The sequence below is a fragment of the Selaginella moellendorffii genome, unplaced genomic scaffold (genome assembly GCF_000143415.4).
Source record: "Selaginella moellendorffii unplaced genomic scaffold, v1.0 SELMOscaffold_116, whole genome shotgun sequence".
Lineage (NCBI taxonomy): Eukaryota > Viridiplantae > Streptophyta > Lycopodiopsida > Selaginellales > Selaginellaceae > Selaginella > Selaginella moellendorffii.
This window is the reverse complement of record NW_003314377.1, coordinates 159,618-179,811: the sequence shown is the minus strand read 5'-3', so window position 1 is coordinate 179,811 and position 20,194 is coordinate 159,618. Positions and strand designations below refer to the sequence as shown.

The 20,194-nt window shown below is 49.1% G+C and overlaps 8 protein-coding genes across 11 annotated transcripts; 4 read left to right on the top strand and 4 right to left on the bottom strand.

Annotated features, from left to right (window-relative positions):
• Nucleotides 1-54: 54 nt before the first annotated feature.
• Nucleotides 55-2,294, bottom strand: LOC9635445 (pentatricopeptide repeat-containing protein At3g59040). Of its 2 annotated transcripts, XR_002991056.1 has the most exons (7): nt 1,851-2,294; nt 1,508-1,798; nt 1,212-1,460; nt 1,030-1,154; nt 884-982; nt 250-834; nt 55-198 (listed from the first exon to the last, which is right to left on the bottom strand). XR_002991056.1 is itself a non-coding variant. In XM_024664903.1 (6 exons), the coding sequence occupies exons 1-6, from the start codon at nt 2,265-2,267 to the stop codon at nt 330-332; spliced, it is 1,686 nt and encodes a 561-aa protein (XP_024520671.1). In that variant the 5' UTR covers nt 2,268-2,294; the 3' UTR covers nt 55-329. The 2 variants fall into 2 exon arrangements, 1 of the variants encoding a protein (XP_024520671.1); XM_024664903.1 differs by having other exon boundaries at nt 55-834.
• A 352-nt stretch (nt 2,295-2,646) lies between these two features.
• Nucleotides 2,647-4,034, top strand: LOC9635114. 2 transcript variants are annotated; one of them, XM_024664907.1, is made up of 5 exons: nt 2,647-2,910; nt 2,993-3,173; nt 3,249-3,521; nt 3,632-3,902; nt 3,967-4,034. In XM_024664907.1, exons 1-4 carry the CDS (start codon nt 2,669-2,671, stop codon nt 3,725-3,727), a joined length of 792 nt encoding a protein of 263 aa, XP_024520675.1. In that variant the 5' UTR covers nt 2,647-2,668; the 3' UTR covers nt 3,728-3,902; nt 3,967-4,034. The 2 variants fall into 2 exon arrangements, with proteins under 2 accessions (XP_024520675.1, XP_024520674.1); XM_024664906.1 differs by lacking the exon at nt 3,967-4,034 and having other exon boundaries at nt 3,249-3,748.
• A 1,508-nt stretch (nt 4,035-5,542) lies between these two features.
• Nucleotides 5,543-7,941, bottom strand: LOC112342720 (F-box protein SKIP17-like). Its single transcript, XM_024664949.1, has 12 exons — nt 7,571-7,941; nt 7,332-7,507; nt 7,098-7,277; nt 6,919-7,029; nt 6,761-6,861; nt 6,586-6,698; nt 6,467-6,531; nt 6,336-6,405; nt 6,225-6,287; nt 6,111-6,169; nt 5,976-6,050; nt 5,543-5,918 (listed from the first exon to the last, which is right to left on the bottom strand). The coding sequence occupies exons 1-12, from the start codon at nt 7,889-7,891 to the stop codon at nt 5,642-5,644; spliced, it is 1,611 nt and encodes a 536-aa protein (XP_024520717.1). The 5' UTR covers nt 7,892-7,941; the 3' UTR covers nt 5,543-5,641.
• A 5-nt stretch (nt 7,942-7,946) lies between these two features.
• On the bottom strand, nt 7,947-10,574 carry LOC9635444 (receptor-like protein 4). The gene is made up of 9 exons (XM_002991132.2): nt 10,396-10,574; nt 9,169-10,218; nt 8,940-9,090; nt 8,820-8,891; nt 8,687-8,755; nt 8,565-8,633; nt 8,441-8,518; nt 8,165-8,370; nt 7,947-8,102 (listed from the first exon to the last, which is right to left on the bottom strand). The coding sequence occupies exons 1-9, from the start codon at nt 10,514-10,516 to the stop codon at nt 7,999-8,001; spliced, it is 1,920 nt and encodes a 639-aa protein (XP_002991178.2). The 5' UTR covers nt 10,517-10,574; the 3' UTR covers nt 7,947-7,998.
• Nucleotides 10,575-10,748: 174 nt separating this feature from the next.
• LOC9635443 (pantothenate kinase 2) lies at nt 10,749-14,598 on the top strand. Its single transcript, XM_002991161.2, has 22 exons — nt 10,749-10,973; nt 11,052-11,252; nt 11,314-11,345; nt 11,401-11,517; nt 11,575-11,694; nt 11,741-11,835; nt 11,892-11,985; nt 12,029-12,160; nt 12,214-12,326; nt 12,376-12,568; nt 12,619-12,830; nt 12,886-12,930; nt 12,991-13,039; nt 13,089-13,171; nt 13,218-13,334; nt 13,385-13,448; nt 13,495-13,641; nt 13,692-13,835; nt 13,901-13,984; nt 14,041-14,232; nt 14,304-14,375; nt 14,450-14,598. The coding sequence occupies exons 1-22, from the start codon at nt 10,769-10,771 to the stop codon at nt 14,543-14,545; spliced, it is 2,607 nt and encodes an 868-aa protein (XP_002991207.2). The 5' UTR covers nt 10,749-10,768; the 3' UTR covers nt 14,546-14,598.
• Nucleotides 14,599-15,585, top strand: LOC9635442 (UPF0047 protein YjbQ). The gene is made up of 7 exons (XM_002991160.2): nt 14,599-14,715; nt 14,783-14,843; nt 14,987-15,081; nt 15,156-15,189; nt 15,258-15,312; nt 15,384-15,426; nt 15,475-15,585. The coding sequence occupies exons 1-7, from the start codon at nt 14,641-14,643 to the stop codon at nt 15,544-15,546; spliced, it is 435 nt and encodes a 144-aa protein (XP_002991206.1). The 5' UTR covers nt 14,599-14,640; the 3' UTR covers nt 15,547-15,585.
• Nucleotides 15,586-15,678: 93 nt separating this feature from the next.
• On the top strand, nt 15,679-17,092 carry LOC9635113 (auxin-responsive protein SAUR40). The gene is made up of 2 exons (XM_024664965.1): nt 15,679-16,018; nt 16,085-17,092. The coding sequence occupies exon 2, from the start codon at nt 16,508-16,510 to the stop codon at nt 17,009-17,011; it is 504 nt and encodes a 167-aa protein (XP_024520733.1). The 5' UTR covers nt 15,679-16,018; nt 16,085-16,507; the 3' UTR covers nt 17,012-17,092.
• LOC9635441 (beta-adaptin-like protein A) lies at nt 17,040-20,194 on the bottom strand. Of its 2 annotated transcripts, none has more exons than XM_024664962.1 (11): nt 19,623-20,194; nt 19,420-19,544; nt 19,167-19,365; nt 18,887-19,115; nt 18,635-18,801; nt 18,375-18,584; nt 18,207-18,317; nt 17,974-18,150; nt 17,525-17,923; nt 17,185-17,469; nt 17,040-17,129 (listed from the first exon to the last, which is right to left on the bottom strand). In XM_024664962.1, exons 1-10 carry the CDS (start codon nt 20,160-20,162, stop codon nt 17,185-17,187), a joined length of 2,442 nt encoding a protein of 813 aa, XP_024520730.1. In that variant the 5' UTR covers nt 20,163-20,194; the 3' UTR covers nt 17,040-17,129. The 2 variants fall into 2 exon arrangements, with proteins under 2 accessions (XP_024520730.1, XP_024520729.1); XM_024664961.1 differs by having other exon boundaries at nt 17,054-17,129; nt 17,189-17,469.

Sequence of the window (20,194 nt, the reverse complement as noted above, 5' to 3'; positions counted from 1 at the left end):
CACGAGAATATCCTAGAAATCCAAACTAACTACCTAGAAAGAGAAGAAATGCAATGCAGAAACTCACGTCCATTCAACTCCAAAGCGATAACAAAAAGTAGTTCTTTTTTTCTTTTCTTTGTTTTTTAATCACGACCAGCAGCAACTTGCTTGCAACAGTCAGTTCAGTTCCGCTCTGTACAGTAGAGAAACTGAAGCCTGGAGCAAAACACAAGTCACTCAGAACCGAAACTAAACGAAAGGCCGTACCTTTGGACTTATGTATACAATTCCAGCAGGTCCCCAGCTCTAGTTTCCTGGATCTAAAGCAAAATTTCCTGTCTGTGGTTTCATCGAGCAGCCACTAGTTCCTGTTTCTCCAGTTGGGGCAGAACCAGAGTATCCACTCCTGTGTCCAAGCCTTCTTCCAAACTCCTAGCAGATTTTTGCATTCCTAGAAGCTCGTGTATCTCCTCCGTTTGCTCGTGACTCTTGGCTATTTTCAGCAGTACTGTTCTCAGAATTGGATCCGGTTTGCATCCAGTGCCTAGCATTTGCTTGTACCAGATGATAGCTGAATCAAAATCGTCGTTGGACCCATAGGCGTTTACCAGTACCGTGTACACGTGACGGTTTGGTTCTAATCCCGCAAGCTTCATCGTCTCGAAAGACCTCATCATGTTGTCTAACTTGTTCCCGTTCGCGTAGCCCGTCATCAGAATGCAAAATGTCTGCAAGTTGGGTTGCAAGTCCGCTTCCTTCATTCGCAAAACTGTCTGTTCCGCTTTAGCCATCAAGTTCACGCTAACATAAGCAGATATCAAAGACGTATAGGACTCCACGGTAGGGGTACACCTGTTTTCGACTATTAGACTCGACTAAAAAATAGTTAGGAGAATTATACCCGTTCTGTTTCATCTGTTTTAAAACAGCTCGTGCTCCCTCCGGATCTTTACACTTCGCATACGCATTAATAAGTGCGTTATAGGCAACTTGTGTCGGTCTGAAAAACAAAAATTTAGATCATACAAGGATTCAATCACTCACTACCTTATGCCAGCGGCAATCATGTCATCGAAAGCAGCGTGTGCACATTCCGCCCTCCTCGCCTTGGCGTACGCATTTACCAGAGCGGTATATGAGAAGACATCTGGGTCGAGCTTGGCAGCTTGCAACTGCAAAATAAAAAGAGCGGGTTCAGCATCGCTGAAATAATCGAAATGAATGTTTACCTTCCGGAAAACATCTTCAGCATCCTTCCAAGTCTTTTGACATGCAAGAAGACTGTTGAACGTAACTATCGTTAATGCCACGCGCTCACGTTTCATCGACTGATAAACGGACATGGCCTGTTCAACTTTGCCCTGCTTCCCATACGTATGAATCATCAAATTATACATTCTCGCGTCCGGTTTTACTGTTGGACTCGGCGAATCTGTTACCAGCTTAAAAATTCGTTGGACATCATCCAACCTCCCAGCCTGTGTAACACACATTGATCGATAGGAAATAAGGAAAGAGGATTTACCTCACTGTATGATTTCATCATGGTTTGATAAGTCTGTGCTGTAGGCGAAGGACCAGTTGTTAGCAGTCTCTGAAACACAGCTTCAGCCTTGTCAAAACTCCGTCGTCGACCGTAGCCTTCGATTTGTAGCGTGTACATTTCGATGTTGGCCGCAACACCAAGCTCTGCCATTCGTTGGAAAATTCCTTCCGTCTTGTCGACTTGCCCATCCTTGCAATAGGCCAGCAAAACCAGGAAGTAATCCTTCTGGTTGAAATTGTACCATCCTTGCTCCATGAGCCATTCCGTGAACTGGAAGAGAAAGAATGAGAAACACATGTTTTTCTTTCCTAAGATCACGAACCTTGATAATTATCTTCCACGCCTGCATTTGCTTAAACCTGGTGAGCGTCCCGACGACACTCTCCCTAGAAATATTTCCATCTCCAGCGTACTTCTTGAGAATTGCCAGTGGCTCGGGAGATTTCTCTACCTCGAGCATCATCCGTTCCCACGCAAGCTGCTCGGGGCTCAACGCCGGGCCGGGATTGTTCCTAAGGTTCCTAATCCTTGGAGAATTCCTCGCTACTGCAGCCGCTACCTGGATTCTAACCCCCCGCGCTGCTCTGCGTGGATCATACCTCGACGAAATCCAGCACGGAGAGGCGACGGACGAAGAACACGGCTCAGCGCAATCTGAAAGAGAAGAAGATCCACATTTTGTGTCGGGCGCGTCGAAATATCGCCGCTGGAAGCATGAGAAAGGAAGAACGCCCGCCATGGCGCGCGCGCTATCTCCAGCTCGAGCAAGGCCCTATCATATTCCGTCACTTGAGCCCTAAACCCCCAAATATCACCAAGAACATTCCGTCAGTCCATCCGGCCCAGCTGGGATTCGAGCTCGCGACCTTTCGGAGCTCGAGGAAATCACTCCCGCCAAAGGAAGAATGCGAGGGCTTCGCGATCGCTGGCGTTGCTAGAGCGAAGAAATGAGAGATCAAGAGAAAGGCTCGCCAAGACCTAGCAAGGTAATCGATGCGAGGGAGATTCTTAGCTAGAATAGCGATTAGATCGATCGAACGAGCTAGGAAGGGATTCGAACCTCGGCCGAGCTGGGACCTAGGGCTCGGCATTTGGCGCGTTTCCAGCATTTGAATTGGAGAGAGGGCGGAGGGCGGCGCCATGGCGGCCAAGAACATGTACCCGGTGAAGAAGAACAATTGGTCTTTCCGGGCGACCATGATTCCAGTCCCTGGCGATGGCTTTGATTCAAACAAGGCGCTCGCGCAGCCCCTCCAGGAGCTTCCCTCTGAGTTGCAAAAGCGATCGAGGGTGTCCATCTTCAAGCCGCCAAAAAAGGTTGCCAAAGAGAAGAAGCACATCTTCCAGAAAATCGAGGACCGCAAGCACCAGAACGCCTTCAAGTAAGCAGCACTTCCATTTTTTTTTCCTGATTCTTCTGTTCTAGATAGAAGAAAGTTCTTGCTCATTGTTTCTATCTCGCAGGCGATACCAGTACCATTGTCGAAACTACGAGGAGTCCAAAAAGCTGGCAATGAAGCAAACCGAGAAAGTCGAGGAGGACATACTCATGGAAAACATCAACCTCTATCGCTTGAAGCAAGAGAACATTCTCATCCTTGAGAAATCCAAGTCCGACTTAGATAGATACTACGGAGAAAACACGGTAAGCTCCCTCTGTTCGATTTCTCACGAGCTCTCGTTTTTGTTTTCTCATTTTTTTCCTCCCGGTTCTTGGCAGTGGGAGATCAGCTTGCGAGATTACTGGATGGTCGAGCCTATGATTGGTGACTTAACGGCTGTGCCTATGCCTTACGATCTTCTAGCTCAGCGCACGCTCGAAAGGATTGGCAACCCGCTCAAAGAAAACATGTCTCTGGACTACTTCACCAAAACAGACTCGCGGCAGGACACGAGAAAAAGCCGATGGGGGCCGTTTGAGCTCTACATGGAGCGCCTCGAGAAGGGGATCCGGACAACAGTGCCTCATCGTCCAAACTTTCATGGTTTCCAGGTATGTACCAGAGCTTTAGTTTTCTTCGAAAGCTTTCTTTCTTTTGTCCAGTTTCTAATGGTTTTGGAAGCCGAGGCTTGCTTTCAAAACCTTGAATAATGTTTTAACAGGAGTGGTGTTTTGGGATTGGAATCCACTTGTGGTGGCTCTCATCTCTTTGGGACAAGCCAGGGTTTGCAAAGCTTGCTAAGTTTTTCTTCTGGTAATGGATGGCTGGCGGTTTTAGACGGGGTGACGCATCCTCTCAGCAAGGCAACACTTTAGAGCTAGTGTTTGCTTTCTATTAACGATCTTCTAACAACGGAGTGGTGTTGGCAGCTTGTAGGAAACAAGATCAAACCAGAGGCTGAACGGCAGCGGAAAGGAGGAGAGCGTATCAAGGTAGTCGACTTTCAGGAATTTGCTTGTGTTTTTGAAGTGTTTTTCTTGTTCTTCCGGCTTACAGTTTGGAAAGAAAAGCGAGGAGGCGCCTGCTGGCGAGGTTTACAGCCAGCCAGCCATCAAAGTTAGCACAGAATCGCTACTGTTCACAGCAAAGGCAGGTTTGTGAAAGCTCGAAAATTGCCGTTGCTCCGAAACATGGCCTGTGCTTGCATCAGGTGAGATAGCAAGTCGAGATGTCACCATGAGAAACGTTGGCACTGTTGCCGTTTACTATAGCTGGAAGAAGCGGCCTCAGGATCCAATCGTGGAGCCATCAAAGTCTTGGAATGGTATTTGCTATTGTCGAGACAATATGTTATAGCTTTGGAAAGATAGTTTTCATCAAAGCTCTAACATCCCTTTGGCAGATAAAAACTTCCAAGTTCCTCGTCACAACCGCTTCACCGTATTGGCATCCAGCGGCCGCATACTACCCGGCGAAGTGCAAAACTTCCGTTTCAATTTCTTCTCCAACTTTGCGGGATCCTTCTACGAGACGTGGGTCCTCTGGACCACTCCCGTGCTGCCCGACCCTCCCGCGCCAATCTACTTCAAGGGCGTAGCCACGACCGAAGATCTCAAAGGGTAAACTCCTCCCTCCATCTCAAACTTTGCGTGAACTTCATCTTGTTTTCGCAGGGACCTGAGGAACAAGCTGACCCGGGAGCTCGAGTACCGAGAGATGATGCACGGAGTCGAGGAAGTCATCGAAGAGCTGCTGGACAACTCCTCGGACTTGACATGCACCACGCTCAAGAGCAAGCCCGACTACCTGTACTCCCCCGCGGCCTACGCATTCCTGCGAGGAAACCTCGGCTCGGAGCCACCAATGTACCACAACCCAGCCGCCGACGCTTACTGCCGCAAGCTCGTCACCGCCATCAACGCCACCTTGCTCGAGGAGGCCGAGAGTCGAAAGCCTCCAGTAGAAGAGTTACCACCACCGCCGCCACCTCCGCCACCCAAGAAAGGAGCCCCCCCGCCGCCACCCCCGCCGCCACCCCCGCCGCCAGAGCCGGTTCTCACTATAGAGTGGGACGGATCGCTCGCAAACACCATCAAGGCCAGCGAGAACATCACCAGCGAGGAGAACCGGCGCGAGGTGCTCAGCCTGTGTCCAAAGATCAAGAAGCTGGCGGAGATCCCAGCTCATCCATCGTCGACGTTCCACTTGGCTCTCTTCAAGATCTTCAGCGAGGCCATCCATCCCGTCCACGACGCGGTGGAGAACACTCTGGCGGACATCGCTGCGAAGGCCAAGGCGGAGGAGGACGCTCGTCTTGAGGTCCGCCGCCAGAAGGCCATAGAGGAAGGGCTCGACCCGGACATGCTCGAGGAGGAGGAGCCGCCGCCACCACCCGAGCCACTTTATAACGAAGATGGGGAGGAGATCCCGCCGCCGCCACCTCCGAAGCTATACGAGAACGTCGCGGTAGCGTTGGCGGTCAAGGACGTGTTGATGGAGAGTTTCTTGCGCGTCGAGGACGAGATTGAGAAGCTCGAGGACGCGGCCATTTCGGTGGTGGAGTCGCAGATATTGGCACAGAAGCAGCGGGAGCCGGATGAGCAGACGCTGTGGAACATTTTTGCGCTGGAGAGGGAGAAGCTCTTCCTCGTTCTCGGTAAGGATAGAGACTGAGTTTCTAGAGCCAGAGTTTTTTCTTGTTGAATGCGGCCTTTCTTCTCTGTTGCTTGTCTCATCCGAAACTTGGTAGAGGAAGGTTGAATCTGATGCCATCGCTTTGTTCACTGCCACGGCTGAGCTCTCCGAGATCGCCTTCAAAAAACTCGTCCTGGCTCATCAAGTACTGGTCCTCCTCGTCATCTTCCACTTCCTCTTCGTCCTGTTGGCTGCTGCTACTGCTTGAGCTGAAGCTGTTCTCCGACATGTACTCCGAGGACTCGATGCTCAGCTGGATCTGCTCGTTCTCGCTGTCCTCGAAGCTGTCCATGCTCACGGAGCTATCACTGCCACTGTGAGGGAAGGATCAAGGACTGAGCAAAGAGCGATATGATTTCAAATCGGCATACCATTTGGAGCTTGGGTAGTCGGCCATGAGGCAGAGATCCGAACGTTCGGAGCGCAAAACTAGTAACGACTCGGAGCTTTTTCCATGTAAGAGAGCAGAGTTAGTTTTGTGAAGGCTGGAACGGGAACGTACGTACCTCGGACGAATCCTTCTTCCCCAGTCCGATCCAACTAGATTGTTTCTGTTAGAAATGTCCTGAAACAATAAGGCCGCTGTTAGCTAGCTCCTTCAGGTATGTTTAATAACTCACAAGGTGACGGAGGTTCTTGCATTCGCCTGCTCTTAAGCCAAAGAGAAAACGTTGGACTTCAACCTGCATTTCCGTCCATTAACAAATCCGGAAGTGAAGACGAGTTAACACCTCTTTCAAACGCACGCAATCTCTTAAAATCAAGGTCTTGAGACAAAGCTCAGCACAGCCGACGAGGTTCCTAACAAAACACAACTCGAGCTCAGCTTTCAGTTTACAAGAGATACTCTTCACTCGCTTACCTCAAGAAGAAACCATTGAGGTAATCGGCTCCAGAGAAATCAGCGTGAGTAAGGTGCTCCAGTCCCTGAGAAGCACGAGAGTTTCAGCTGACATAAAAACAATCCAGCAATAAACGTACAGTCAAAAGGACGGAAGCTTTTCTGTCTGCTAGCCGGTACTCACTCAGTGTTAACGACAGTAACTTTGGGCATCCTTTGACGAGAGTGCTACACGCACTAAATTTCACATTGTCTGCAAAGATTTGACAGGACATTAAGCGGTGACGAACGAACAACAGCAGCAAGAAAACTTACGTCCAGGCCATGAGCCAAGGTTTGCCTGTTGGCAACATAGACCCTCGAGTTCATGACAAGTAGTGCCCAAGCAATCCATCAATGTCGTCAAGCTCACGTTGCTAAAAGCTGGTAAGAAGTTAGCGCGGAAGAAATAAAAAGGTACTATTCCTTCTTACAGGCCAACGACTTTCAAATCCATCAAAGCGGGACAGGCCATCAGTGCCTTGCAAAGGAACTTGCTGTCCATGGATTCGATGTTGTAGAGATGCAAGGCCTTCAACATTCTTCTGAAGAAAGAGAAACAAAACGCAAGGAAAGATCGTAAGCGAGGATTTGCAAACAGGAAAAATTTTACCCAGCTACACCATCGACAATCAATGGACGAAGGCAGCTCTTTGAGAGAGGACAAGCCGTCCACTCCGAAGATTTGTTGAACATGCTTCTGTCATATATGACAGGAAACTTGAGAGGACTAGAACTCGGCTTCAGTCCGTGCAAACGGCAATGGTGGAGCACAACTCCGAGCTTCAAAGATCTGAAAAATCAAATGGAACTTAGTCTAGAACGAGAGAAAGAACGAAACCAAAACCTGAGACAGCGGCCAGCTCGGTGAATGACCTTTTCCACCGTTTCATCCGTCACAGTCGATCCGCCAGTCGTGAGATCGATGTTAGTGTAGCAAGCAGCTTCCAGCGCGAGCTTGCTAAACATGGTACACGCCGCCGCTGCCTGGCACAAAGTCTGCGTTCCCAGCGACGAGAAAATCTTCGCTTCGTGCAAACCATCGCCCATCAAGGAGGAGAAAAAAAAATTCCAGAGCGAGCTCACCTTAATGCTTAGATCAGGAGTAAACGGCCACACGGAGGAGTTGTGCTGCGCGGCGTGCTCTCTAGCGAGCCGATTGGCCACGCCTTGCAATTGGAGACCTAGCGCCAGGCATCGATCCAATAACTCTACCTTCTCGTCATCGCTGCTCTGCCTGTGCAAAATGTGCTCCAACGCCGCGTCCGTGACCCCCGCATCCAAATCCGTGAGAAGAACCTCCAAAACATCCTCCATTCTCGATCGATCGATGCACGCTCCGCCCTCAGCCGAGGGTCTCCTGCGCTTGCTGGCGATCGGGCAGCTCCGGCCGCGTCCAAGATCCATGCAAAGCTCCTCCCGCCCCGATCGCGCTTGCCATTCACTTCTCCCTGCCCTAAAATCCGTTAAAACTTCACTGTTGTAGTTAAAAGGTAGATATCTATGTTTTGTTTTTACAGCGTGTTCATGTTTGCGGCGAAGCCAAACTTTGACACTGGCGCGGACGAATCTTCCAGTCGTAGCTTAGATTTGTGTCTTTGATACCGTGCGCTCCGAGCTGCGAGAAAAAGAAAGAAGAAAGAGCCAGGAGTTGCTCCTAAGGAACAAGCTTAAACTTACAGGCGAGCTGATGAGGAAGGCCAAAGTTATAGTCGTCTCTTCGCCTCCGGATGACGAAAATGTAGATCAGCGTGGAAAGAGCAGCAGCGCCGGCTAGAGCTGTGAGAGCTATGCCAATCTTAGCAGGAGTCGAGAGCTCCTGGCGTTGCCAGAAGGGGCAATCGGGCAGTGCGGGAACTCCGCAGAGATCGTCGTTGGAAGAAATGCTGCAATGATCCGGAGAGAATGGTAAGTTCGCCAAAAGAAGAGGAACAAATCTATAAGCTCTTTTCTTACTTGAAGAATCCACCACGTACACCGATGGTGTAGAGAGTCAGTGGAACTTGTCCATTTAGCTCGTTGTTGTTTAGAAGCCTGTTAAAGATTAGGCGAAAGTTTCTAGAGAAAAACGTGTTCTTACACTTTGACAAGTTGCGCTTGGCCCAAGCTTTCTGGAATGCTTCCTGTCAGATCATTCGAAGACAAATCCCTGTCCAAAAGTCCAGCACATTAAATTGCCAAGTCAATGAATATAAAACTTACACAGTTTCGAGATTGTCGTTTCCAAGACCGGAGGGAATGCTTCCTCGTAAGTTGTTGTTGCTCATGTTCCTGTGGATCCAAGAAGAATGCATCAAACTCGGGCCTTGAAATGTGTTTCTAGAGCGGAACTTACAAATATCTCAGATGCTTCAGTGAGGTGATTTTGTCGTTGATTGTTCCTTTCAGTCCTTGACCAGACAAATCCCTGCTCGTGCCTTAAATGAGAAAGAGAAGTAAAGCACTGAAAACTTACAGACGAGTGATGACGAGGGATTTCCCATCCGGAGCATAATTGCAAGTGACACCTTCCCATGTATCCCAATTAAACGGAGCACAAGGATCGCCATTCCATCCCATTCTCTCAGGAACTCGCAAGCTTTCTTTCAAAGCTAGCATTGCTAGAACTGCAAAAAAAAAAAAAAAAAAAAAAAAAAAAAAAAAAACGTTTACAAACATCACGTCCGAAACTTCCTTTAACATACCTTCATCCACGCTTGTTGATAGATCCATAGGGAGGATTGCATAGTTCTCCAATCCATTGAGAATTGGTGTTCCTACTCGCGGCGAGAGCGTCACGTTGAGAGCCGAGCCAGTGAGGTTCTTAAGTACGTGAAACAAGTCATAAGCAGCAAAGCTTCCAGCCTCCTTGTAAACATCCACCTCCGAGAACGCAGCTTCGCTGTTGATGAAGACGTCGAAAACTCTCTGGCCAGAAGCCGTGACCGCCGTATCAATCTCCGCGAAGTGAAACCACAGCATGTAGTCGAGGCTCGTGTCCACCGTGAACATAAACTCGATGCTGCCGGGTGAAGTTAGCGTGTGAGCCGACTGGTAGAGCCGCTGTGGGAAATAGTTTGGAGCAACCTCAGCGTTCTTGATAGGATCATCCGTTCGGAGATAAAAGCTCTCCCCGAAAGTGGTGGCGAGAGTAGCATCCGGTTCCCATGCCCGACCGAGTTTGTCACCTTCGCGGCTCACACCAGCTCCAAAAGCCTTGAGCCCACCAGTGAAACGTCCATAGTTGACAAGGATCACGTCGGTCCCAGTCGCCAGGGAGCTATACGACTGTGGATCAACCGAGACGATCTCCAAGGCCCCTATCACCGGCGAGTCCGTCGCAATGCTGTAGAAGCAAATCTTCGCGTCGCCATCGTCGATGAAGGTGTAGAGATCGCTGTAGACACCATTCTTTGCTTCCTCGTCGGACCAAGGATATCTCCAGCTGAAAACCACCGTGCCTTCCACCGAGACATCGAAGTTTGGGGGCCTGGACTTGCGATCATAGTTCCCGTAGACGAAGAACATCCGGATGGAGTAGCGGCCGTTTGGGAGCTCCACAATGTAGCAATTCTTCTTGCCGGTTGAGGGAGGAAAGTAGCGTAGAGACCACTCGTGGGATCGCCTCAAGTGGTCCGAGGTCGAGACGAGCGCGGCGGTGCTCCCTCCCGTGTAGAATCTGTCCGAGAGCCATTTCTCCTTGAATTCGTTCACGAAAGTTCTTGGCCCGCCGCAGTCGATGCGTAACGAAGTATCTGCAAGAGCGCAAGAGATGAAAGTCCAGGAAGAAGACTGGCACGAATCCACGAAGAACAAAGGACTAGGGCGATGCATTGGAGACCAAGCAAGGGATCGATGCTGCTGTCTACTCGAAAAAATCCGAGCTACATTTGCCACTAGCGCGCACAGAAAGGATTTCCAGGAGCACTTACTGTGGAAGATCGTCGCAGCTCGCTGTTGATCGGCCCTCGCCCCAGCCGCGCTCCACAGGAGAATTGCAATGCCGCTAGCTAGACAGAACCAGCACGGATTCGTCCGCCAGGGCGCCGCCATAGCTCTCTCCAGCGCATGGATTGAGAGCCAATGCGGGATTTTCTTCACGTCCGGAGCGTTTCAGTGGAAGCAATTTAGGCTAAACAGGCCACTGAAACGCTCTCGTGAAAGGGACCACGAATATTCGCCCGCCGGCCCAGACGGAATGTTCTCACGCCGTCAAGGCATATTCGCCGATTAAGAAGGTAGCCCATGCAAAGGGGTTTGTGAATATTTTTTCGAGCTAGGTAGAGATAGCGCGCGCCATCGGGAATGGCGACGCAATCCAGCGCCATGGATGGAGAGCCGCCGGCGTCGCAGCAGCAGCACCAGCAGCAATCGATTCCCAGGAGCTTGTCGCGGCCGCAGCTGGATCTGAGCGGCGCTGCGATTCAAGGATCCACGGAGGATCGAAACCCCAGCATTCTTCTGCCGAATCAAAACGACGACATCAGCCACTTCGCAATCGACATAGGAGGTAGAATTTCTATTCTTTCCTTTCTTTTTCTTCCTTCTTCCCATTCATCGCATCGCCGAGTCAATATTTTGATCGCAGGCTCGCTTATCAAGCTGATCTATTTTTCGAGGCATCCCGAGCCTTCTAGCTCCAGAAGATCGGGGGAGCAGCCAAAATCTCCCAGCCTTCGCGGTCACTTCTCTGGCGGGCGGCTTCACTTCGTCAAGTTTGAGACCGGGAAAATCAACGAGTGCCTGGACTTTATCGAGTCAAAGCGGCTTCATTGCTGCAATGATCCATGTAAGCTCTTTCTTTTCTTTTCTTTTTTTATTTTGCGCTGTTTCTAAGAAGTGCTGTGTAGTTAGCCGGTCAGAGGAAGGAATCACAATTAAGGTGAGTGACGAGACTTCCTTGTCGTTTGTAATTGCTTTGCGGGTGGTGGATGAAGGCCACGGGTGGCGGGGCATTCAAGTACGCGGATATGTTCAAGGAGCGTTTGGGTGTGACACTCGACAAAGAGGACGAGATGGATTGCTTGGTCGCTGGAGCAAATTTCTTACAAAGAGTAAGCTCTCACACCATTTCCGGGAAACGGATCTTTTACCTTTCTTCTTCAAGGCAGGCTATCAGAGACGAGGCATTCACACACTTGGAAGGGAATAAGCAGTTCGTTCAAATTGACCAAAGCGATATGTTCCCGTACCTTCTCGTTAACATCGGATCTGGTGTCAGCATGATCAAGGTACGGTGCCTTTGTACACAACAAAGTATTTAAAATCGAGGAACAGGTTGATGCAGATGGCCAATTTCAAAGGGTGAGTGGGACAAATGTTGGTGGAGGAACCTTTTGGGGCCTTGGCCGATTGCTAACAGGATGTAAAACGTAAGAGATGCTGTTTTCTGGCCTCCTGTCAATCCTCTGTAAATAATGCATTGCAGATTCGACCAGATATTGGAGCTAAGCCAGCAAGGTGATAATAGTGCCATCGATATGCTTGTAGGAGATATCTACGGCGGCCTAGACTACTCGAAGGTATATGCTGCGGTCGTTTCTTAAATTTATAATCTCATGACAGATTGGATTGTCTGCGTCAACAATAGCTTCCAGCTTTGGTAGAGTTATATCTGAAACAAAGAGTCTTTCGGATTACCGTAAAGAGGATATTGCCCTTTCCTTACTTCGAATGATCTCTTACAACATTGGTCAGGTTGTGTACTATGAGGCATTCCGGTTAGTAGGCTTCTGATACTGTTCTTGCAGATTGCTTACTTAAATGCTATCAGATACAAATTAAAACGCATATTTTTTGGAGGCTTTTTTATTCGCGGGCATGCATACACAATGGACACAATGTCATTCGCCATCTCTTTCTGGTATGTTTTCGACACTGCTTGAAATTTTTTAACGTAGATCAACGCACAGGTCGAAAGGTGAAGCGCAGGCAATGTTCTTGAGGCATGAAGGATTTCTTGGCGCGCTAGGTGCATTTTTGAGCTACGACAAACACGGTCTTGCCAACCTGACCGCGCACCAGTTTGTGGAGCGGTTTCCTATGGGTGCTCCATACTCCGGGGGAAATATTCATGGCCCTCTTATTCGGGATCTAAACGAGAAGGTACTCAGCAGATATTTTGTTTCAGTTTTTTAACCGCATTCGAATGTTAGATCACTTGGATGGAAAAGTTTGTACAAAAGGGTGGAGAAATTACTGCCCCAGTACCAACAGGTTATCCAAGCACAACTGGGCTCGGTGGTTTTGAGCGTCCTCTAGGTCGTGCCAGGTCGCTACGTTCTGATTCAAGTGCAGCACTTAACGTTGGTGTCCTTCACCTAATACCTTCTCTTGAACCATTTCCGCTGCTAGCAGATCCGAAAACGTGTGTAAGCAAGCATTAGTTTCCCATCAGCTACATTGACGTTGTTTGCTTTTAGGTACGAGCCTAACACCATTGACTTGGGAGACCTTGATGAGCGAGAGTAAGGAATTAGTCATCATTGTTTTTATTTGGAACTAATAACTTATCTATAACCTTGCAGGTATTGGTTTAACATTCTTTCCGAACAGCTGCCGAACTTGGTTGAAAAGGTATTCACAAAAACTCGCGACCGAGCTTCAGAAAAACTGTTTTTTTCAGGCTGTCGCTAGTGAAGGTGGCACCGACAACGCAAAGCGCAGAGGTGACGCTTTTGCACAAGCCTTTCGAGCCCATCTTGCGAGGTAATTGTGGTTTTTTCTACGTAAAATTGTTCAGCTAGGAGTTCAGGTTGAGAGAAGAACCAGCAGCGTATGGGAAGCTCGGCCTTGCAAACCTTCTAGAACTCAGAGAAGAGTGCCTTCGAGAGTTCCACTTCACGGATGCGTATCGAGCAATCAAGCAAAGGTTGGTACTGTCCTCTATTTTGTTCTTCAAGTCTCTGTCTCTTATTGCAGGGAAAATGAAGCATCCCTGGCGGTATTGCCTGACCTCTTTTCGGAGCTTGACACCATGGACACGGTACTAGCCTAAGATTTGTCATGTTCATTCTCATCTATATGCACAGGAGACAAGATTACTTACAATAATAGAAGGCGTCCTCGCTGCTAACATTTTTGACTGGGGTTCTCGAGCCTGCGTAGAGCTCTATCAGAGCGGTACCATTATCGAGATATACCGCATGAGTCGCAACAAAATGCAGCGGCCCTGGAGAGTACTGTTTCTCGCAGTTCCTGTAACAAGAACTTACTTCGCTGTGATCAGGTGGACGACTTTGATGCGTTTCGAAACAGGTGGATGTCAGGAAAACCGCACTACAGAGCACTGCTTTTCGTCGACAACTCTGGAGCCGATATCGTCCTGGGGATGCTCCCGTTTGCTCGTGAGCTCCTTAGACGCGGCACAGAGGTATCAACGTTTGTGTCCCGATTCCTTTCGTTCAAGCCAGCTCCTAAGTTTTCTCTCACTCACAGGTTGTCCTGGTTGCGAACACGCTCCCTGCAATCAACGATGTCACTTACATGGAGCTTCCAACGGTGGTAGCAGCAGCAGCCACGGTAAACGTGAAGACTCCATATGTTTGGGGAGTAAGACCACTCTCTTTGCATTGCAGCATTGTAGCATTCTTCGAGAGGCCGCCATAGCTGGCGGCGTGCTGCTCAATGCTACTTCTCTCGACGATCGATCTGCGACGACGTCCACAGCTCCCAGGCTCATGGTCGTCCAGAGCGGCTCCGGCAGCCCGTGCCTCGACTTCCGCCAAGTGAGCTCGGAGCTGGCGATACTCGCCGAGGAGGCGGACCTGGTAAAAAACTTTCCATTCTTCCCGAGTCCCTTGGGAAAGCATCGCTGACGAAAGTGACGCCAAATAAACAGATTGTTTTGGAAGGCATGGGAAGATCGTTGCACACGAATTATGACGCCCGGTTTACGTGTGAGGCCTTAAAGGTATATATTTTCCTCTTTTTCTCTCTCTTCCTATCCTCCTCAAAATGTGGTGTGGTAATTTTGTTTTTTACCAGTTAGCTATGGTGAAAAACCAGCGCTTGGCAGAGAAACTCTTCAATGGCGCCATCTACGACTGCATATGCCGCTATGAAGTAGGGCTTAAGGCTTAAGCCGCATCTTTCGTGGAATATTCTGTGCGATTAATTTCAAGACGTTAAAAGCATATTCTGCTAAACCCTAGAATTCATTCTGGGAATTTTCAGCTATGGCGAGCAAATGGCTACAGCGAACGGTGGTGCTCCCCCCTCACAAGCGCGGCTGCCATCTCGTCACGTCCCAGGTACTCTCCCATCGCTGGATTCTTCCACGCGCTTAGCTCGCCTAGGTCAAATTCCATCTCCTCCCAGATTCTTCGCGACATCGAGGCGGACCTTTCGTCAATCAAGTGTGGCTTTGCACATTTCTTTTGTAAGTCTTTTTACTTTGCCATTCTCTAATTTTTTTTTTTTTCCCTCGCATCTCTTTGCGTGTTCCTCATTGAGCTTCTTAGGAATCTTTTTTTGTCACGTTCTTACTTACTTCTCCTTACTTTTATTTTTTTTGCTACTTAGTGCAACACACGAGCGCGTCTCTGACGGTGAACGAGAATTACGATAGCGATGTCCAGGAAGATGTAGAAACGTTTCTAAACAAGACTGTGCCCGAGGTAGCCATGGCCACGCTGTTAGCGATAGTTTTCCCTGTCCCTGATCTCCTTGATTCGGTGGTGGTCCTCGACAGGGTCGTGCCGCTCCATGGAAGCACACAATGGAAGGTACGCTTATTTTTGTCCTCGATTCTTCTGTCGCGGCGGAAAGAAACAACTCACTTTTTCTTTTTCAGGCCCGGATGACATGCCCGCACACATCAAGTCGTCAATGTTTGGCTGCTCGGTCACGTAAGTTTGTTCTGGTTTTTGTCGTGTGAGGGTGTGGATTGTTCTTTGCTCTTATTGCTTGCTCTTTACAGGATCCCGATCACCGATGGGCGATTAAACTTGGGAACTTGGCAGGTAACTTTTGCTCCGAAACTCGCTGCGACTTTAACTCTGCTTGCGAAGGGAATCTGGCTGTGCGAGCATCGTGATCGTGGCGGAGCAAGGAAGGTGGTTGTCACCATGAATGGAGCTTGAATCACATTGGTAAATATAAAACGTTCCTTTCGCTTTTTCTCCTCTTCAGCAGTGGCTTTGAGCACGATGTTTAGTTTTCCTTTGACTTGTTGGTCCAGATCTCTTTTGTTTGCCTTGACAGTTCTTCTTTAGTCCGTCCGTAGAGCTCTCCGTGCACTCGAGGACCGGGACCCAGCGGGAAGTTCTTTTCAAAGCCGTACACGAGGCATGAGTATTTTCTTTGTTCACACCTTGGTCTTGGTCCCGACGATCTTTCCTTGCAGCTGTGATGAATGAATCTTTCAAGTATTACGCTCGTCACAAGCCAGAAATTTTCCCGCGAGCTGTGAGGATCGATCGGAAAGTCCACCCCGAGCCATTCAAAGTCTCTTCTTATCAGAGCTTCGCGGACGACAAGTCAAGGCCCGAAGCTTTTACTCGCATGATGTGTGCCGATGCGAGCATATGCTCGGTCGGAGAAGCTTCTGCAAAGGTAGGTGCTTGGCCTCATTTCATTAAAACTGTGGTTTTCTTTTTTACTCCTTTCTTCCATTCCCAGTTGACCGATGCGAATTATAGCCGAGGGGAGGAAAGGAAATTCTTATTCTTTCTCTGAGGAAAGCAGCAACAAAGAGAACGTCTCTCCCTCTCTCTCTGTCTTTCGTTTATATGCCTCAAGCCAGAGAGAAAGAGAGAGAGAGGAGAGAGAGAAGAGGAGCAGTGATTCGCCACTATTTCTCTAGCAGCGTATCATCAAAGAAGCATGACTCTCGACCCTGGAGAGAATGTACGCAGAGTTTTTCTTTCCTTGTTTCGCCCCTGCCTCAAGCAAAGTCTATGATAACGACGATGATACTCGCGAGCCGAGCGGCATTTGACTAACTTCCGGGCCACACAAGAGCGCAAAATCCGAGCGCTCTCCCTTCTCGTCTTTTCTCTCCCAGTGTTCTCTCATGCTGCAAGTCTTCCAGGCCGGGAGTGTATGACGACGACGAACAAGCGGCAGCAAAGTCTCTTGAGAGGCGGAGGAGACGATCGCAAGGCGAGCAGCAACACCACCATGCCCGGGCGGAGCTCCAGCTTCCACAAGACGGTCACCAAGCTCGTCCTCAAAGGCCTCCAGGAGCTGGCGAGCTTGCGGAGCAGCCGGAGGAGCGGCAGCTACAGCCCACTGAGCGGTGACAAGAGCTCCTACTCAAGAACCGCCGATGTTCCCAGAGGATACCTCGCCGTCTACGTTGGCGAGCAGCACCAGGAGAGGTTCATCGTCCCGACCAATCACCTCCACCATCCCATCTTCAAGGTGCTGCTCAAAAAGTGCGAGGAGAAGTTTGGTTTCTGCCACCAGGGACCGCTGCAAATCCCCTGCCCGGTCGATCTCTTCCACCTCCTGCTCTGGCACATTGAGAACAGCGACGTCGTCCTGGATTCCTCGCAGGCTCAAGAGCTCGTCGATCTCTATGTCGTCAGCCTGGAGAATCTTTAGCAAAGCAACTATATCCTACACGATATTCTTGAAAGCACAATGTAGGCCGCAAACCTCAAGGATTTCTTTCTTTCTCTTGCACTTGTTCATCTAGACAACTCGAGCTACTGGTCAAATGCTGCGAAATGTAAGACGTTAGTACGAAGAAGTACAGAAAAGGATATTACAGCCACCTACATGAAGGACGATAGTGCGGACTTGAAAAGGTCGCTAAAGGCCGCTGTAAATGTCGAATCTTCGCTCTTTACTTTAACGCTGGCCTTTCCTGCGCTCGTATGGACCAGGCACTCCACGAGGAAGAAGCCTGTCCCAGGCATCCCATCGGCCTTCTGCGCGAAGAAGAAGAACTTGAAAGTCGGGCTCTGGCCACCCGACGCCATGCACTGCACAGATTTTTCCTGCATATGGCGCAGAAGCGGCTGAGTGGTCTTGAGGCTCTGCGCTGAGATTGGATGCTCCTGTTAACAAAAGCACGTCGTTAGCGAACGCCATGTAAGACTGAGTGGTACTTACGAAACTTAGAGCAACAGGAAGCTGTGACCATTTCTTTTGAAACGTGCCAGAGTCGAGAACTGGCTTTGAGCTGAGTACCAATGATGGCGGAGGAGGAGGTGGCGTAGAGATGTTCAGGCCGAGGAGATCATCAATCCCGAATGCCGCAGGAATATTTGAAGCTGACACTGGAGGCACTGAGTCACCTAGTAGCGTTGGAGATGGCGATCGTGGCGCACTGAGTGGTCCATCATCCCCGTTGCTCACGCCACTTTGGCTTTCTTCCTTATCAAACGCACCAAGGAGCAAATCATTGTCGTTTGCGTCCAGTTTTTGTGTCGGCAACACATCAGTTGGGGCTGCTTCATCAGAAAACTCGTACAGTTTTCTATGTTCCTTGTCCAAAAACATGTACGAAGGCTGCAAAAAGTCCACTTTATACATGGTAGAAACTTCAAATAACAGCTCACCTCGCGGTAGATGACAGATAGGCTGTTGAATTCATCAAATATTCGATCTCTCATTTCACTGTTTTGGATATCTGCAAAATCAGAGACTGCCTTCTTTGGTGGATTGACTATTGACTCCGCAGTTTGAACCCCTTGTTGAAGAAGCCTATAATAGAACAGACCCTTGTCGTGGACGTCCTGGCAAAGATTAACAAGCAATTATCAATTAAATAACGGATTAAGAAGAAACGTACCTGATCAGGATCGTCAACCGCTGCTGCTAATGCAGCTCCAAGAAGCTTTTGGCTTTCAGGTGGTCGTTTGAAAAAAATCTTTGCTGCGGCTGTCAGCAACTCCAGACGAACCTGTAAACAATAACTGCTTTCCAGAACTGAAAGACAAACGTAGAGAGCAAGACTAACCTCGGGAGAGTCCTCTTCCAGCCAGTTATCCACAAAACTTTCAAGCACATAAGGTGCATCGAGCATATCATGAGAATACTCTCCGAGCATCCATATGAGAGCTGCCTTCGCTTTCGGTTCTTGAATACTTTTGCTACTCACATTTCCAACAACCGCAATGCAGTCATGACTCCATTCTGGGTACTTTCTCACCAAGTCTTTCACTAAGACCTGAAACGAAACCAAAGCGTAAGGGATGTCTTTAAATTGAATAGCCATACCAGTGTTTCCGCAGTAACATAATCCCGCTCCATCTCTAAAAACTGAAGCAGCCGATCAACGATCGCATTGACGTCGCAAAGGTTTAACGCGATTTTTCCCACGGCCCTTATGGCTTCTCGCGTTATTCCAACGTCCACGTTTGCCGCGTACTCGCTAAGCTCTGTCACTGATCATTCAAAAAACAAAGCCTGCATTCAGTGGATCAAATACTTCAACATCAAGAACTAAAGTGTTGGAGGAAAGATGCTCACCAATTTCGTACATGTTGCTCTCGCTCGCAACGGCAGTAAGCATCTCAATTTTCAGCTTTTTCACGTAAGACGGGTCACTATAGCGACAGTAAAAATGTTTGTAATCGGATGAGAACAGTATGGGTGCTCTCATTACCAACAAATGGAGATGGCTGAGCACCGCATACGATAACTCTGGGCTGCCCGAGCTTATCAAAGTAAGCAGAGGAGCTTTTATCCTTTCGTATACCTGAAGAACCAACCAAACTTAACAATGCGAACGAAAAACAAACGAACTCACTTGCTGGTGAACGTCGGCCATAGAGATTGTCAGCTGAAGAAAAACTTTGATAGTTGCTAGCACCACCGCACTATTGGAATGCTGCAGCCGATCTTCCAACAGGTTCATGATATCAAATGTCTCATTTGGATCCACCGGAATGTACTTCGATACCATATCAAGCACGAGACATTGAGCCCATTCGGAGAAGTCCTTGATCCTGTATCAAGCACAACAATTAAGAGCAGCAAAGCTTTCAAAACCGGAGCCTTGCCTGTTTAGCAGCGAGAAAACGATTTGCTTGCTATGTAGCATCTCCCGATCTTTGTTTGCACGGTCACTGTTGGTTCTCTCCAGAACCAAAATCTCTTCCAGCGCACACAGACAGTTCGCGACCACCTAAAGGTAACAAAGTGAGTAAACAAGATATCAAGAAAGAAAGAAAAGAAAAGAAAAAAGGAAGAACTACTCACGAACCTGAGCATCGGGATCCTGAGAAAGCATGCTCTTCAATGTAGCCACGAAATCATTCTCAATGCAAGCAGTAGGAGCAATGTGGTAGAGCTTGAGCACTCCCATCGCAGCTACCTGTCTCACGTAACCATTGTTATCCTTGAGGCCCTTCCTGAGAGACCCGACCAAGTACTCCACGAAATTCATCACCCTCAAGGAGCACAAGCTCCGCAGCGCCAGGCCCCGGATCATCGGATCATCGTCCTGGCAATCCCGCTGGAGGAAATTTATGGTGAGCAGCGCTAGATCTGGATGGACCTTGGCGTAATTCCCGACATAGAGGTAGCACATCTTCTTGACGACGAGATCCGATGTCGCGGAGCACATCACCATCTCGCTGAAGAGCGACGAGACATCGATGCCGATGGTCATGTAGGAGATTACCTTCTTGTAGAGCTCGCGCTTCACCTCCTCCACGCCGGGCGCCCGGCTACCCGCGAGCTGCCGGAGCTGGGATTTAAGCTCCGCGATCTCGCCCTTGCGATGGCCACTGTCGGCATTCATCCTTCCTTCCCCCGAGAAAGACCTAAACTCTC